Consider the following 19,042-nt stretch of genomic DNA (forward strand, 5'->3'; position numbering starts at 1 on the left):
TAAATTTTCCTCATATGATCTAAGTGATCTTGCAGGTCTATACTGGGATAGAAGGGGTTTCATGTAACCTGGTCCCAAGTTGTTCAGGGCTTTGTATGTTACAAGACCATGAATGTGGCTCAGTAGCTGATCAACTGTCAGTGCAGTTCCCTCAGCACAATTTTAATTTGTACCTGTCAAGGTGCTCCACTTAACAACCGGGCTATAGCATTCTGCAACAGCTGCCACTTCCAGACCAATCTCAAGGGAAGCCTCAACTGGAGCTCATTACAGTAGTCCAATTGTGAGGTTGCCAATGCATAAATCACAGTGTCCAAGCTACGTTGTCCAGAAAACGGCAGTTTGAACTAACTGATAATAGGCCTTCCTTGCCATGCAGGTTCCCTGAGCCTCTAGTGACAAAGATGGATGTAGGAGCACTCCCAAGGGAGTACAGCCCTGTCCTGAACTGGTGAACTCCCCAACTCCCCCACCTGGCAACTGCCCATCCACAAAGTCTCCACATTAGCAGGATTCAGTCTCAGTTTGCAGCCCCCTATCCAGCCACCACTGCATCTAGGCACCAGTTCAAAATAGTCCAAGCTTCTTCTGATCCATACATAAAAGCTGGGCCCCAAATCTCTTGAGTTACCATGCCCAGTGACTTCATCTACATTAAACAAAATTGGGGATTAATAAAATGGGCTTTTGAATGGAACTGGGCTGCAACAGTTGAGAGGAGTTGATTAAAGGCATAGCAGGAATGTCTTGACAGTATCAATGTGATCTGTAGCACCCCACCAGAGCTGGAGGAGGTTGGGAAATAGCAAATGCAGATATGAGCCGGGCTTCAATAGGCAAGGTATGAACAAGTGGACAAGGAAGGTTTGAAAGCCCAAGGGTATCTGTTGTTTAGGCACAAGTGTGCTTCTTTAGGTAACACAGGGATTCCAATTGGTAACCCAACATTTATAAAAAAAAAAAAAAAAATACCAGTCAAGCATAAATAACAAGAATGAAAACAAACAAACAGCCACAGAGAATGAATAAAACAGCAAAAGTTCCTCTGGTGGTATATCCAGGAAGACACATTTGTTTTCTTAATGTAGTATAGGCATCTGTATGGAGAAGAGCACAGTTTCTGGTTCAAGACAGGTTGGTTCTTCCAAGTTTATGTGGCAACAAAACAAGAATGATACAAAGGTGTATTGAATTCTTTTACTACAAAGAGTCTCATGCATAAAGAATGCAAATATGTGTTGTAGGTTAAGTTTTTCTTAACTACTTCACAGATGGGGTAGTAATAGCCAATGACTACAGTGACAGTCACTGGCAAGACTGATCTCACAATGGGCTAAGAACAGAATGGCTAAGCCCTCCAGATAGTGTGGGAAGAAGAAGAAGAAGAAGAAGAAGAAGAAGAAGAAGAAGAAGAGGAGGAGTTTGGATTTGATATCCCGCTTTTCACTACCCGAAGGAGTCTCAAAGCAGCTAACATTCTCCTTTCCCTTCCTCCCCCACAACAAACACTCTGTGAGGTGAGTGGGGCTGAGAGACTTCAGAGAAGTGTGACTAGCCCAAGGTCACCCAGCAGCTGCATGTGGAGGAGCAGAGACACGAACCCAGTTCCCCAGATTATGAGTCTACCACTCTTAACCACTACACCACACTACAACCCCTGTCATAATTGACCATTAGCCATGCTGGTTGTGACTGGAGAGAGCTAGAATCCAACGGGTTAAGCCTTGGATTGTAAACTAGAAGTTTTAACACTCAAGTGTTATATGAAAACCACCTTATTTCACAGTTTGCTTTGAAAGTTTCAGGTTTTCATGATTAGAATGTGGATACTGTCATGAATCAGTCATGAGCTGCTGTGAATCAACTAATTTACTATCTTCTCTATGAAAGTCAGGTTTTCCTTCTCTAGCAATAGCTATAATCATGGAAGACAACTGTATTTACGAAAACTGTGATCTGTATGAGAATGACAGTACTTAGACTTCATGCCCTATGGCATGGTTTTCTAATGCTTACACAGATCATGAAAAAGGTTATATAAGAAAATCATAAATAAGGATATGTCCTTGACAATGCAATTACCTAGTAGCATCATGGCGAACTTGTTTGGCAATTTCATCTGATAAAAGATTAATTTTTTTAAAAAATCTGTTCTTCACTCTTTTTAAACCAAAAAACTCATCCTGAACAAAATGTTCAGTAGAATATGAATCTTAAAGCTCACTTCTGCATAAGATCAATGTGAAGCAAGGTAGAAATGTGCATAGTAAAACTGTTCCTAAAGAATGATTATTGGTTGATAATTGAAATGGAATCACTTTAAAAGTTTTATACTTACATTAAATTAATAGTCTAATTCATTAATAATCCATACATAGTTCTTGTTTCCACTTAAAATGTGTGTCAAAAACATTGTTGATATCCACATTACTGACTTACTTGGTTTATCTTGCCTCTTAAGTGTTGTATAGAGAATTCCATCCATACACAAAGTCTCTGCAAAAGTAGTAAAAATGGGTTGACCCCATAGGACAAAACTTGGTTATAACTCATGGCTTTTCCAAGAAAGCTAAACCAGGAGTCTCGGTTTGGATAATACACTGAGTCAGTGTTTCAATGTTGGCACTCCCATGTAATGACTTTTACAGATTCCTGGACAATAACCTGTACATGCTCAGAAGGCAGCAGAGTCTAGGCTTTAAAGGAGAGATCTGCAAGTGGCTGAAAGCAGTACCCCTCCCTACAGCACTTCCGTCACCATTCTCTGCTACTGGCCCTCTTGCTTGAATGAGTTTTAGCGGGGAGGATGAACAGGGACCGCTGGGGTGTCATCTCTCCTGGTCTTGGTCTTCCTGAGCTTTCTCAAGCAAAAATAAGCAAAACCCTGAGTTTTTATGGCACACAAAGTGAAGAATTCTGATAACCTGAACCAATTTTGAACCTTGCTGGGGAGCTTGCCATTCGGTACTCAAATGCAAAAGCAGCAAAATCAGTCCAGTAATTTGAAACTTCTTGTTGCTTTTTATGTTAAACTTGAGTAGGCCTACCTTCCATCTAAAGTTTGATGCTTCTTCTGGGATGCACTTCCAGGTGAATCACATGACCCATGCCTTGCTCTTGCCCTGAAAAATGCAAGAGCACAGCACGAAATTGTAACACCCCAAATAGCCACCACATTCTCACACAAAAAAACAGGATGTCCCTTTCTTTAAGGAGCAATTGGCAGGTATGGTGTAATCATTACAGTCATACCTCGGGTTACGGTCGTTTCAGGTTGCACACCGTGCCGAACCCAGAAGTAACGGAATGGGTTACTTCCAGGTTTCGGTGCTCGCGTATGTGCAGAAGCACTAAATCGCTGAATTGCATCACGTGCGTGCACAGATGCAGTGGCGCGGGTTGCGAACGCACCTCCCGCACGGATCGCATTTGAAACCCGAGTGTCCACTGTATTTGTCTTCTGTGTTCTTTCCTTAAATCTTCAAAACTCTGAATAATGAACTGTTTCAAGTGTGTGTGTGTGTGTGTGTGTGTGTGTGTGTGTGTGCTTTTAGCAGAGATTTAGGAATTGCCACAAAAAGTGACCTTCGTGCACACTTATAGAGAACACAGTCTTTAGAAAAACCTTCTTTAAAGAATGATGGCACATTTTTACCCACGTTCAGAATAAAAAGGCTCTAAATCATGCTGTAATAATGTTCAAAGCAAAACGGTCAACTTAGCAGTTATAGAAAAGATATTGCCCAGCATAAGTTTCATAAATGTGCACAAGCAGCAACATGGTGACATTTTTAAAACAATATATATGTAATCTTTTGGGCAATGTGCCCAATACCTTTTGAAATTTTTACTTCAGAACATCAGCCTACAAATAAGATTAATTGTTCTCCTGGCTATAGACCAAGGACATCTACAAGTAGCAGAACTGGTGGCTGTGATGAATTTCCCAGTAGATCCATCCCTTTGAGTCTTTTTTTTCTTGTGAAGAGGTACTAAAATCTGTGGTTCTCATTTAATGAGAGTCCTAGTTTATGTTCTCATTAACGTTATCTAAGACTTGCAAATTGGATGGTAATTTATATTAGGCCACCAAAAACCCATAGTAGTTCATAATTACAAGCTACTATTGAATGCCGTGGAACATCTCAGTAAGTGATCATTCCTTCTGTTGACCTAAACCTGTGAGACCAACATTAGGTAAAGCCAGCGCCAAGGACCAGGGAGAGCCAGCTCCTGACTGGTTGTAAGAAGCCACACTCAGGTTGCCGGGGAGTTCCCCATTTGCTCTAATAGAACAGTCTCCAATGATTCTGTGTCTGTTGACACAACAGGGGACTTGGACAGTGCAATACACATTGAGGAAGGTGTTGGTGCTGAATTCTGTGCCATATTGTGCTTTTTACTCCCATAAACTGCTTTCCAGCTTGTTTCTACAGTCATACTCTGTTCCTCTATATAATATATGTTCAGCGCCTACTTTGCCCCTCTGTTTTCACTCCAAAGAAAACCAGTGCCTAACCTGGTGATAACAGAGTAAACAATGAAAGGAGGGAGCTGTAGCCCAAGATAGGAAGTGGTAAGGGGACATCTAGCTACTTTAAATCTCCAGAGCCTGATTTGCTGCACCCAAGGGTACTAAAAGAGCCTGCAAAGTCTCTATCTATAGCCTTTGAGAATTCTTGCAGAATTCTGAGGACTGGAGGCATGGAAATGTTCTTCCTAACTTCAAAAAGCAAAGAGTAGACCAGGTAACTGGTGAGCTTGACATCCATACCAGGAAAGGTTCTAGAACAGGTAATTAAGCAGTCAGTCTGTGAGCACTTAGAAAAGAATACTGTGATTACAAAGAACCAATATGGGTTTCTGAAAAACAAGTCATGCCAGACGAATGTCATTTCTTTCTTTGATAGAGTTACATCCTTGACGGATCAGGGAAATGTTGTGAATGTAATGTATGAATTTCAATAGGGATTAATGCAAGGTTCTACACTTAGACAGGAAGAACAAGTGGCACAAATATAATATGAGGGACAGCTGGTTTGCCACGAGCACATGTGAAAAGGATCTCAGGGTCTTAGTAGACCACAAGCTTAACATGAGTCAAAAGTTCCATTTCAGTGTATCTGAAGAAGTGTGCATGCACACGAAAGCTCATACCAAGAACAAACTTAGTTGGTCTCTAAGGTGCTACTGGAAATAATTTTTTATTTTATTTTGTTTTGACTATGGCAGACCAACACGGCTACCTACCTGTAAATGAGTCAAAAGTGTGATGCAGCAGCAGCAGCAGCGGGGGGTGGGAGGGAGCAAAAAAAGGAAAAAGGAAAAAAAAGCTAATGCATCAACAGAGGTCTAGTGTCCAGATCAATGGGAGTCATAGTACTGCTCTATTCTGCCTTGGTCAGAATACATCTGGAGTACAGTGTCCAGTTTTGGGCACTACCATTTAAAAAGGATATTGACAAGCTGGAATGTATGCAGAGGAGGGCGACCAAGATTATCAAGGGTTTGGAAACCAAGCCTTATGAGGAAAAGTTGAGGGAGTTGGGTATGTTTAGCTTGGAAAAGAGGAGACTGAGATGAAATATAGCCGTCTTCAAATATCTAAAGGGCTGTTACATGGGAAATGGAGCAAGCTTGTTTTCTCCTGCTCTGGAGGAGAAGTAGAAAAGCAAAAATTTTGTATATTATTAAATGGCTGTTTCAATATCTAACAGAGCTACAAGATTATTCTATATTGAGTATCACATGAAATGATGAGCTCAGCAAAATAAATACGTTCTTAAAGCAAACTGGCCATAAATTAGGTCCTCTTTCTGTAGCTCTTCGTTCTTTCTGATAGCAGCAAAGCAATGAAGATTGCAGTCTTGCTTGCAAACTGAATGGAACAATGACATCTATGGCTGAAGCAAGAAACCGTCAATGGTCACATTAAAAGTGAACACAGATCTTTCTGTTTTGTTGTATCAAGCCTCTTTGATAGAAGTCCCACATCGTAGCAGAATCGCTGATCATTTGTTGTCTCAAAATGCATTTTGAATAGCAGCTAAAATAAAGGAGGAAAAAACTAGCTAAAGCTGAACAATCTTGCCTATAAACATCTTTTGCAAAAATATGTGGACACAAAAGAGAAGTCAGCTAATAGGTAGTTCTAAATTTAATACTTTCAAAGGAGTGTTAGTGTATTGCATCAAAAGCAGAAGTCCTTAGATCCTAACAAATTTATTATGGCACAAGCATTTGTATAAGTAAGTTCTAGTCTTATGGCAATTAGTAGTAAATTTATTAATGGTGACAAGGATATGCACTGCATTTCACTGGAAGCCCAAATGAGCTCCAAAAAACCAAAGACTGGGAATGAAAAAACCGGGCATTCTCTCTCCATTAAATTAGCATATTTTACTAGATGTTCCTCTAATCTTTAAGCCAGTAAATTTATAGAAAAATGAGCTATCTGTATTTGGAATACCAATTACCAATATAAAATTCAACCATATATTTATTTCTCATTGTTATAAAATAACTACTTAATTAATAATACAATGCTCTCTTTTGTCAGAAGATACATAATTTATATATTGCCCTTTCTGTTTTTTAATATTGAAAATTAAAAAGAAGTTGGCATTGTGGTATAAAAAAACATTTTGTACTAAAATGTAGCACAGATGCTGGATGCATGCAGAACAGCTGTTGGCTCACGAGTCTTCAACAATATTTTCAGTTGGTGGCTGTATGAGATCATAACACTCTTATGGGGCTATAAAGTTATCCAAACCATGATATTATATTACAAGTGTTTAGAATCATGGAGCCAGTTGTAATGTTTATGCCCACATCTTATCTGTGGTCAGTTTGATAATTTATGCTTCTGTTTGGGCCTGTTAAATAGTTGCAACAATAAAGTCAACAATGGTAATTTAAAACACATCTGTCAAGTGAGTTGTGCTACCTTTTTATGGCTGCTAATGAAAGTAAATCAGGGTTGGCACCAAGTGATTCATTTGTAAGAGGGATGCTTGTTTATCTTTGTGCACTTGTGACCCATTATAGGAAAGAACTAAACTATTCATCTGAACAAGCACTGACAGCTGGGGCCACTTTTAATGCTATGTCCTCATAAAAGTTCTAACTAGTTTATTTTTGTCTGAGGTATTAGGATGATGTCTGTGGCAAGTGACTGACTGGGGGAGGAGAACTCTTGGGTAACTTCCATTCTTAGTCTCAAACTCTCCCTCTTGATATGAGCAGTGCAGAGAAATGAAAACAAGCACTTATTGTGTGGGTTTTTGGTGCCATCACCACCCAAAATGTAAAACCCATAATGAAATTAAAGGAAGCAAGCTTTGGCTGGATTGTTGAAAATGGAGGGAAGGGCGAAAAAAGCTACTTTCATTAGTGGAATTTAGAAGACTTGACAAATCCAAAATTGGCACCAGCAAAAATATAGTATCCTTCTCTTACTAAGTTTCAATAAGAAATTGATTGTTTGTAGCTGGTTCACAGACCTCTTGAAATAAGTGCAATTACAGTATCACTGCCCCCACTGGGGAACTTTACCCATGGAAAGTAAGTATCTCCAGATTTGAAAGAGAGCTAATTGAAATCAGCAGGGTGGAATTCCCTACTGGGTGTTACTAAAATACTGTTCTTCTGTGTACCAATATTTAGGACAGCTGTTCCTGAACATTAAAACTGCAGGCAACCCACATCCATTCTTAATAATGTGAAACAGCCTGATCAAACATCTCTAACCACAGACTGCCCTTCTTACTACAGTTTGTTTCCTCTCTTCCAGATCATTTTTCAAACTGATGAGTTGCATAAGTCCCTTACGTCAAATACAGCAGCCATTTATAATTAAATGGAAAAGCTGCTAAGTTGAACAGTGCAAAAGGTAAAGAAAACAGCATTTTAAGGGGAATTCTTAATTAAACTATTAAGTGTGTGTGTGTGTGTGTGTGAGAGAGAGAGAGAGAGAGAGAGAAACACATTACACAAACTTCAGGATTATATTAATTTGCATTTGAGATGCAAGTAATTGTCTTCAGATAAGCCACTGAATCTGAGTGACAGTTTAGCATTCTGTACGATCTGTGTATGTTGTTTTCTGGCATAGTTGAATTAACTATGCACTATGTAAGTGCAGCACGGCTCCTGCACCCCCTTTCATATTTCTTCTCTTAGACTAGTCTTCCCCAGACTACAAACCTCAGCATTCCTAAACGTTGACTTATACTGACCAATGATTATAGGAGTTGTGGTCTGAAACATACAGAAGGCATCAGGTTGGATAAAGTTGCCTTAGACAAAGAGAACCCTGTGCAGGCCATTGTTAGGAGCTCTGTCAGGAAAATGTATATAACCTTGTAAATAAATCTGTTGATTTACAAGCCCCAGATTGATTGGTAGTTTAATTTTTTCCTTTTTAGCTATGCCTGTGCATGATGCATTAAGATGATATAGTCCATGAATTAATATAATGTTTGCACGTTGACATGATTGATATCTACTGACAGTGGTCTATATAAGTAAGTGCAAGTACATTAAACCAGCTTTCTTAAGTTGTATTGTGTGCTATATGGTACTGGTAGTTTACAGAGTAAATGCAAGCTACTAGCATAATGTTGTCAGTGTACTGGCGGAATAGTCTATTAATTACAACAGGCTCTTATCTGTGAAATAATATATCATTCAGAGAATAAGTGTTTATTCTGAAGACAGTGGTATCGCTATGGTTTGTTGTGTCTCAGAATTAATTAAATCATTTTATCTGATCTGAAATTAGAATAGTGCTTGCTGTCAGCTTACATTTGGGAAATTCAGGAAGTTGAGGGATGGGTTTACTAATGGGGAATTGCCCTGAAAGCAGACATAGGGATTGCTGGATGTTTTCTAGGGTGCATTTACAGTACTTATGGGGTGAAGGTGCCCACATGAATTCAACACACATTATAGACCATATCCCAGAATCCGTCAGATACATAGAGGCATTTTTGCTACATTTTCTTGGCATACATGTATTCTCAAAATACTGTTTAATACCATTTGAAAACTTTTGCACTGGTGTGACCAAAGGCAAATGAGCTTAAGTTATCATACATGCATCTCTGTAAAGTAATAGAGAGCCTTTTCATATCTTTTGGATTCTGCAAAGTTGTAATAACTTTTATCTGTTAGGTAGGCCAAGATTTGGAAACTGCATTCCACTTTAGCCAAATAGAACTTTGGGCAATGAGACCAATTTAACCCTTTTTATTTATTTTCTTTCATTTATTTTCTTTGTTTCCCTCCTCCCGTCCTACCATGGAACCCAGAGTGGGGTATATGCCGTTCCCATGTGGTCAGTTATCCAGGCATAGAACACATCTAGACTAATGTTGGCTTCAAATACCTTCAGTCAATAATCTGGGACATATTTTTCATATTCTGTCTAACACATACTCCATCACTTTTACCTCTCTTCCCCTTCACTCTTCCCATATTCCTCTCTGAACTATTCAGCTCTTCCTCAGCTGGAAATTTGCCACAGGCTTCCTTCTTCACAACCCAGACTATTAAATGGTGACGGTCACCCATGCCATCTCTTTCCTCATTAGGGATTGTGTAATCAGAGCTACATCAAACTCCTGTGTCATCAATGATATAATTTAAATCCCCCAAATATTTTAGTGGTAGCTGGATGTGGAATATCCCCAGTCTCAGGAATGGTTGATGCATTTGTATTTTGGGAGAGAAAGATGTGGGAACTGCAGACTAGAAAGAGAAAAGGAAAATGAAGAAAAATCAGGGAAGGGACTTTAGAGGAATCAGCAGGATGGACTGTGAAAAGCAGTACACCAGGTAACAAGTGGTATGACCTGGTGGGTGGTGGCTATGATGAATAAGGCATTAAACTGAGTGTATGGAAAATTAGGTTTGGCTCACATGACCATCTGCTGTACTCATGCCATCTGCTTTTTTCTTCCTTGCTCCACAGTGAGCATTCATGACAACTCAACCCACATCAGCTGTGTAGGTGTATAGCTGTTTTGCAGAGGCCTAGAGATGTAGTTTCAATCTATATTTTCCACCATCAGTCTGCAGCCCAGTGGGGGAAAACCATAGAAACCGAGAGAGCTCAGGTAAAAGAGCTTATGGGGCTTGGCATTATCAATGAAAAACAAGGAGGTGCATTTTTAACTACTGGGAGTAATAGCCTTTGAAACTTTACCAGCCTTTCCCTATCAAGAAATTCACATGTAGGAGCCGTCCAACGCCTCAACTTGAGCAAAGTTCTCCCTGTGTCTTGCAACTACAAGTGCATTGTTGGATCTTATTTAATTTTTGACTTTCCACACTGAGATTGCCAATAAGGTGTCAGTTATCTGCTGTCTGTTGTGAAATGTGGACATTTGTCCAGGCTCCTGGAGGGAGAAGATTATCTCATTTTAGCAAGGTAATTGAAAAGTGATCAGATAGTAGAGAATCTTCAGATTGCCACAACTAATGTAAAAATTGATTTCAACAGAGCACTGGGAGCTGAAAACTCACTGTATTTTCAGTCTACTACCCCACTCCCACAAAACAAAACCCAGCACCTACTTCTTGAAATAGGTCATTATTAAAACCTAATTGCTGATATACCTTGTGATATATTCATGTAAGTATTTGTCTTTCATATTATACCAGTTGGTATTTGTGTTAACCCCTCTAGCTATTGTTGAACCACAACTCCCATAATCTCTGATTATTGGCTATGCTAGTTGGGGCTGATGGAAACAACATCTGCAAGTTAGCCACTCAGATGTTCGGAAATTAGAGTGATATCTAATTAAGTTGTAAGATGACTTAAACATAACTCAAGAACGTAAAAGTGTGCTGGATCAGGGCTGTGGCAAATCTAGTCCAGCATCTTGTTCTCTGTGCTCAACCAGATGCCTTTGGGAAGTCCTGCAAGCAGGACCTGAGCACAACAGCACCCTCCCCTCCAGTGGTTTCTGGCAACTGGCATTCAGTAGCATTGCTGCCTCTGACAAATGGGGGTTGAACATAACCATTAGGGATAGCAGCCATTGAAAGCTTTATCCTCCAAGAATTTGACTAATCCTCTTTTAAAACCATACAAGTTTGTGGTCATCACTGCTGCTTTGGGGAGCAAATTATATAGTTTGTGCACTGTATGAAGAAGTATTTGCTTTTGTCCTGTATCTTCCAACATTCAGCTTCACTTGTTGAATACAGTGGGAGTTACTTCAAAATGGGCCTGTTTAGGATTGTGCTGTAAGTCATACTCAGGCATAATGGACCTGCTCTGATACCACCCATAATAACACTGTTCTTGCCAGAGCACTCATGGATTCATTGAACATGTGACTGCAACAGGGACGTGCCAGTTAGCCATTCCCCTGACATTTGTGGAACCTTTTGGTCACATCTAATACAGGGAACCTGATCACATGTGAGTGTTCTTCCCAGGAGTTCAGTTGAACAAGCAGATGTCAGGTCTGTGGCCAAAAAGGTGCACAAGTTTCAGGGCTGTATCTGTGGCTAGTGCATTTCCTTCTTCTTGCTCTGGCGTTCAGTGGAGCTCTGAGTGGTGCTGTCTGAAGAAGGATCTAGACAAAAGCACACCTGCATTTCCCCCTGCTGCAGCTACATGTATGTGATCAGATTTAGATTTAGCATTCAGCACACCTTGTGTAATAAAGGAGTTGCTTGCATGTTTAAAAAATTCACAAACTGAAGAATTGGCTCTTATTTCCTTCAGTAAGGTGCCCTGCATATTTCTAATACTGTTCTAAATGGGACAACATTTTAAGATGCCCATGTGAACAAGAAAGAGATGTCCCTAGGCTTCTGGTGTGATTAATTTAACTAATGTTCTTCGGCTCTGCCTGCTGTGTAAGTTTGTTTCCCTGGTGTATCAATTAGTGCCATTTCTCTGCAGGTCTCATTCAGATGTGTACAGCTCTTCCTGAAAATTGTTATTTGTAAAATATGTAGAATTATGGATGTACATTTAGTTTGTTTTTCTTAAAAAAATAAAACCACATTCTGTACTGTATAGAAGGAGCTGTTCATCTATTATGAGAAAGAAAATAAAGAATCTCACTTTGGATGTAAGCTGTATAGGCATCTGAAGCAGCTCTGGGTAGAGTTTTCCCATAATGACATCAAAACCATCTATCAAAGCCTCTGGAGACAATGCTACCTTTTCACTTCAGAACATTTTTTTTCCTGTGGCACATCAAGGCAGATGAACAGGAATAAGGGAAGAATTCTGACATTTCAGTTCTCTTTGGCCATATTTAATGCCCTTGCTAGCTTTCCCTTATTTCTGTTGGAGAGAGGATATTTGTATTGCAAGAAGAGAATCTGAAGTTGCCCAAAAGCTAGGGTGATATTAATCATAAACTAACTGGCCAGTACAAAATGTCTTGGGAGGAGTTTTAGGATTGCTTGGTGGAAAGATGTGCTTTCTGAATCAATATGTCTTTTTCTATACTTTTGAATTTGTGGTTTGCTCCTTCCAGAAGCCTGGGGTGGGAAACAAGTATAAACACATATTTTTTAAGAACCAAGTACATAAACTAAAACCTAAGCATTTTCCCAGTAGAAGCTTAAATCTGACTTCCAAATGCCAGTGCAGAGAAGGTCATATAATAGAGGTGTGCGAAAGCTTTGTATGAATCCCAAATAATGAGCTGAAGTGGAGGGAGGCTGCCCCAGAGGGAGTTTGGTCTTCTACACAGCAGGGCAAGATCTTACCAAGGCAGGTATGAATGGAAGCAGAGATCCATTAAGTGATTTGTATGCCTCAGCAATGCAGATGGTTTTTTTTTTTTTTAAGCTGCAGATGAGTATCTTTGAAAAGTAAAATTGTGTCTATAAGCTTAACCATTAATGCCAGGATGTGAAAGGAGGAAGAGGAAGCAGCTATGTAAATTGAAAACTAGAACTCTAGCTTAATGAAAATGGCAGGACTGGGAAGTGGGGGCCTTTGTGGCAATCAGCAGGACTGACCCACCCATGAGGCAAGGTGAAGCGAACGACTCAGCCAGCAGGATCCACAGGCACAGCGGATTCTGATGTAGAACTTTATTCCCTCTCCTTGTGCCGGATGTAGATCTTCATCCTTGGCCCCGGGGCGGAGGTGGGGGGTGGTGCATTTTGTGGTTCGCCTCAGGGCCCAAAATATCTCAGTCTGGCCTTTGCAATCAGGTATAATTTGTACCCAGCCTGTGGAACACCCTCCCACCAGATGTCAAAGAGAAAACCAACTACTGTACCAGACTTTTAGGAGACATCTGAAAGCAGCCCTGTTTAGGGAAGCTTTTAATGTTTAATAGATTATTGTATTTTAACATTCTTTTGGAAGCCGCCCAGAGTGGCTGGGGAAACCCAGCCAGATGAGCGGGGTATAAATAAATTATTTTGCTTTGGAAAAGGGAGTGGCATATATCACTTTGTCTCTTCTAAACTGAAGGAATATGCCAGGATTAAGAGGTCAGTGGGACTCCTGTGTTGTGGCTTACAGGTCAAGTTCATAGGTTCTTGGTACAAAAGTTCCTGGACCTATTTATATATTTAAATTTATATCCTACCATTCCTCCCAAAGGAGCCCAGGGCAGCAAACAAGTGATGGCATCTTAAAAACAGTACAGTACAGGTGGAGAAAGGGAAAGATCTGAACTTAAAATGTTTATTGAAGAGAGGAAGTTCTTCAGTAGGTGCCAAAAAGACAACAGAGATGGCACCTTTCTAATTTTCATAGGAAAGGAATTCTAAAGGGTAAGGGCTGCAGGACTAAAGATCCCGTCCCTACATTGTGTGGAATGGACCTCCTGGTAAGGAGGCATCTGCAGGAAGTGTTCATCTGTGGAATATGGATTGCAATAAATTATAATTGTGGGGTTGTTGTTTTTTAGTTTCGAAATTTCCAAGGCACATTGATTTCTTGTTGCTTGAGAATGTTTTATGTTTCTGTTTTATGTTCACTTTAATGTTGAGGTTCTAAGAAATATGATAAAATGATAAAAGTTAGTTAAGTTGTACTAAGAACAATGTATTAATAGTTTAGCTTTTACTAGTTAGTTAGTTAGTTAGTTAGTTAATTGGTTGCTCTGGCTTGAAGAGTCTCATGGCTTAGCCCAGCCTTTGCCAACCTGGCACCCTCCAGATGTTTTGCACTACAATTCCCATCAACCCCAGCCAGCATGCAATCTGGGAGGCCCAGGCTGACAGAGACTGACTTAACCACTTCTTCAGCTAAGTTTTGAAACTTATTTGTGAAGATAAACATGCATCTTAGAACTGTAAATAGTTATAAATTCATTTTGAAGATGCTCCTTGACATGTCAGCCAAGATTCTTGCCTTTCTGCTAAGAAAGGGTAATTTTTATGTCTCTTTTGGAAGTTGTCTCCATTCTGCTCAAGCTGCAGTCCATGAGCAAATAAAAGGTCACCTCTGCTCTTCTGTTCAGAACTTCTTTCAAGCTATTTCCCCCCCCCCCCCCTGCATTGTACAAAGTCTCCTGATTATCCAACAGAGCCTAACTGAGACAGAAAGTTAATGATACAGAAGTACAAAACAATCTGGTGGCTGTGAATTCTCTCATTGATATAGATTGCATGCATGGAATCATGATTACGAAGGGTATTTTTTGTCTTAAATAACACACTGAAACTGACTTCCGGTTTGGTGCCGGTCAATGGCGGACGGGAGCTGAAGAGCTCCGGTTCTCCGAGGGGCTTTAGGGGTTACCGTGCCTGCGCCGCGGGCCCCTTAAAGCCACGGGAAGAGCGTCCCGTGGACCGTGGTCTTGTGGGTCCCCGACGTGCCGTCCCCGCTCCCGATTGACCCTCGTAAGGGGGAAAATCGGGCGAGCGAGGCTTTTGTTTATATATGGAAAATAATAAAATCTTTATAAAAAATAAATAAATAACACACTGAAACAAGAAAGACTTTCACAGTCTTACCATTGCATCCACAAAGGTAAAACACTACAACAGTCCTACCAGAAAAAAGATTATGGATTGTATCCAGGCATTACAGTAAAATTATATATCCTAATTGAATGGTGGGTCCTAACCCATTGGGGCATGCTTCTAATAAACACCCATAGAATTGTACTGTAATACAGTTGGACTTAGCTCCCTTCAATTTCAATGGCATTTAAGCCGAGTCTAACTTTTCACATGGATTTCAACTGATTTAGTTTGGACCCAACCACTTCATATAGGAGGTGATAACAACTGAGGCTTTACAAGCTTTTTTACATGCATAGTATGTCTGAGAGTGAGTTGTTTGAAGCAATACAAAGGAATGTACAACACTGGCTATCCAAAATTAAAAGCTGCTTATTATTAGATAGCAAACTCTATTATCAGTGAGTAAATGTTTAAATAATTTTTACACAGCTCTTCAGCCAAAAAAGGCCCCCAGAGTGCCTTGCAGATCAATAAGAACAGGACAGTGTTTTCCCTCAAGCTTACAATTTTAAAAAGATAACACCAAAAAGGAAAGGGGGTTGGGAGGGAGAAGGAAATAAGCAAACTCGGGTTGCAGTTCTTTTTTACAAGTGGCTGGCTGGAGGAAACAGTTTGAGAAGAGGAGGAACCAAATGTCACTAGTATGTCAGCTGTGCCAGTGAAGTGGCTTAGTATCTCCCCATCCCCACCCCTGGTTGATGGAGAGAGGGCCCTGGCTTCTTCGCAGAACTGGTGGTGTCTGTAATACTTTCTTCTTCCCTTTCTTGTAGCCTAAATTGCCATATTACTGGATGAATCTGAGTAAAACTCCTGCTTTTCTTTTGTTCTCTTTACAGTGTTGTGACGCTGCTGAGTTAGTAATCCTGGAGCGGTGCTGTGTTGTGGAATTCAGGAATAAAGCAGATGTTTCAGTAGTGCTCAGTAAGTATGATGCATAATAATTTCTCTCTCTTCTTTTGGGGTATTTCCAGGCCGTTATTATTTTTCTTTAAATACGTTACACAATATGTATGTATGTATGTAATATAATTTATCTCCTGCTTGATTGTAGAAAAAAACCTCAAAGAGCCCTACTGCTTAGCAAAAAGAACAGCTAAAGAAGGAAACTGATTTTCTAGATCCATTTGAATCAGGATTTAAGCCTGGTTTGGGCACAGAAGCCACTTTAATCACCCCGTATGATGACCTCTGATGGGAGAGAGACGTTGGAAATGTGTCCTTATTAATTTTCCTTGACTTTTTAGCAGCTTTCAATACCATTGACCATGGTATCCTCCTGGAGGGGCTGTCTGAGTTGGGGCAGGGTGGTTGAACCACTTTGCGGTGGTTCTGGTCCTACTTGGGCCCCATGGAGCCTTCAGTGTTGGGTTCCTATTGACATGATTTTAGCCCCTACATTGTTTAACATCTATATGCAACCACTGAGTGGGGTTATCCAGAGTTTTGGAGTACATTGTCAGCAATATGTTGAAGACACACAGCTCTACTTCTCCTTTACATCTTCAGTGTATGTGCTGAACTGTTTTCTTGCCTCTGTAATAATGGGCTGGGTGAGAGCCAACAAACTGAAGCTCAATCCACCTAAGACTGAGGCTCTGTTTGTGGGAGGTTCCCTAGACTGGATGGATGGGAGGTTGCCTGCACTTGATGGGGTTACACTCCCTCTGAAGGAGTGGGTACATAGCTTGGGGGTAACTCCAGTATCCTTTGCTATCAGTTGGCCTTAGTGGTGCTGAGTGCCTTCCATCAGCTTTGACTGGTTGCCCAGCTGTGCCCCTGTCTGGACAGAGATAACCCATCTTCTGTTGTCTATGCTCTGGTCACCTCTAGGTTTGATTACTTCAATACGTTATACATAGGGCTACCTCTAAAGACAGTTTGGAAACTTCAGCTGGTGCAGAATTCAGCAGCCAGGTTGTTCACCTGGTTAAGATGGTTTGAGCATATTCCACCAATTCTAGCCCAACTTCACTGGCTGCCAGTTATTTTCCAGGCCCAATTTAAAATGCTAGTTCTGACCTATAAAGCCTTAAATGGCTCAGGACCACAGTACCTTAAGGACCGTCTCTGCCCATATAAACTGACCCAGACTCTGTGACCATCATCTAAGTCCTTGTGTGCCTCCTCCATGAGAGGGTGGCAATACAAGAATGGGCCTTTTCTGCAGTGGCTCCCTCTTTGTGGAATGCTTTCCCCAGAGAGTTTTGTTTGGCGCTTTCATTATACATCTTTAGGGACCAGGCGAAAACGTTCCTCTTCAACTAGGCCTTGGGCTGATTAATAGTCTATGTTCTTTTAAATGTGTTTGTGGGAGGAGTTTTTGCTTTGTTCTTGTTCTTGTTTTTATTATGTCATTTGTGGTTTTCTTCCATATTTTATGCTGTGGACTGCCCTGAGATGTTCAGATGAAGTGCAGTATACAAATTTAATAAAATAATAATTTTTAAAAATGGGATCGCAGTGGCTCTGATTCACTGTTCCAGCAGTATAGGCCATGTCCAATCTAGTTTATTAAATATAATTGTAGAAGCAAAAATAACGCGTAACAGGATAGAGAGATGAACATGTTTAATGAGAAGCTACTCTAAATATATTATAAGCAGATCAACCTGTCATCAGAGGACTTTTGTATATAATGACAGTTCTGTCTCCAACCAAGAAGAGACAGTAGATTCTCTTGAAATATAAGAAGCTTAAAAACAGCACTTCATTTGCTTTATAGTGGAGTGGTACATTAAACTTAAATGTAAATCCTTACCATTTTGCTCTCTAATATAAATATAAATAACTTTTAAAAATATTGGGAATCCAAGTGGACGGTATTTTCATCTTGCCTGAACACACAAATATGCCTGTGTGTTGAATTTCTTGAATAAAGTGATCCATACTCAAAACACTCATCTCCCTTTGTTCCATTGTCCTTGTAATAAATAAGAGATCTAGAGCAGGATCTCTGAGGATCTTAGTGTATGGGGTGGCTAGTGAAAGCAAACATTCTCTGATATAATTTTTAGAAATATGTGATGTGATTATATTACTTTCCTATCCCAAAGATACTTTGTGTATATATAATGGCGATGACGATTTTTATCTGAATTATCAATACAAAAGTTGCAATGACAAAAGTGGAATATGAATGCTATTATTTAAAAAAACAGGATAACAAAAGATAAAATAATAATTAATTTTTTATCTGTGACTGAAAGTTTGACTTTCAAGTGTTCATTAGCATTGCAAAATCAGTAAGCAAGAGATGATTTCATCACTACTAATTTTAACATGAATTCAGGATTTAGTTAGCTTTGCGAATCAAGAGCTTCTGATGTCTGTAGTCCACTTATCTTGCAGATACAATTTATGTATCAAAGTTCTGTTCTCCTTTTGTTAGAATGTATGGTTGTGATAGTGCTTTCTTTTTCAGACCGGCGGAGGTTGATTATTAATATTCTCAAGCATTTTCCACTACTGTGATAATTCAGAATTACTATTTTACCAAAGTTTCCCAAACAGTTTTAGCTATTTGGAAGGGCAACATTTGTCATTTAAAAAACTATTACCGGTATTTTAAAAATTCTGAGAAAAGTACAGTGACCCCTGTAAAATATGATTGGAAATTAATACACGGCAAGGAAAAGGTTTAGTTACCATGACTATATGTACCAGAGTATGTTTGTTGACTCAGCTGAGCATGGCAGCCTTTTGATGTGACAGTAAACTGTGGTTTGCTAATACGTTCAAATCCTCCCTGGGCAACAAACAACAATCAGAAATCATGGCTTGAAGCTGGCTTATGAATCTCAACTTGCATTAAACATGGCTTGCTCTTAATATCCAAACCTGCTAACCTGGGTTAATCCTAGATGGTTTTGGTGCTCTACCTCATCTACCTCAGATCTGTAGATACTTACACAGCTGAGCAAGTCTTGCTTGCACTCTTCTGGACCTCCCACCACCCCTCATTTTGCCCGCAAGAGGCTCCCTATTCCACTCACCTGCTCACAGAGAAGTCCTCCCTCTGCAGCCTGTCCACTTAGCTCTCGAAGCCTTGCAAGGAAAAAAAAAACATCTAAGG

The 19,042-nt window shown here is 40.0% G+C and overlaps 1 protein-coding gene across 6 annotated transcripts in view; it reads left to right on the forward strand.

Annotated features, from left to right (window-relative positions):
- INPP4B (inositol polyphosphate-4-phosphatase type II B) overlaps positions 1-19,042 on the forward strand; it is a 205,737-nt gene that overhangs the window by 46,212 nt on the left and 140,483 nt on the right. For 4 of the 6 annotated variants that reach the window (XM_033160867.1, XM_033160868.1, XM_033160869.1 and 1 more), the window contains exon 3: positions 15,807-15,891. In XM_033160867.1, coding sequence (XP_033016758.1) covers positions 15,807-15,891 — 85 coding nt within the window. Of the gene's footprint in view, positions 1-7,795; positions 7,895-15,806; positions 15,892-19,042 lie in introns of all 6 variants that reach the window. The other 2 variants (XM_033160872.1, XM_033160871.1) reach the window with 1 other exon arrangement.

The sequence above is a fragment of the Lacerta agilis genome, chromosome 9 (genome assembly GCF_009819535.1).
Source record: "Lacerta agilis isolate rLacAgi1 chromosome 9, rLacAgi1.pri, whole genome shotgun sequence".
NCBI lineage: Eukaryota > Metazoa > Chordata > Lepidosauria > Squamata > Lacertidae > Lacerta > Lacerta agilis.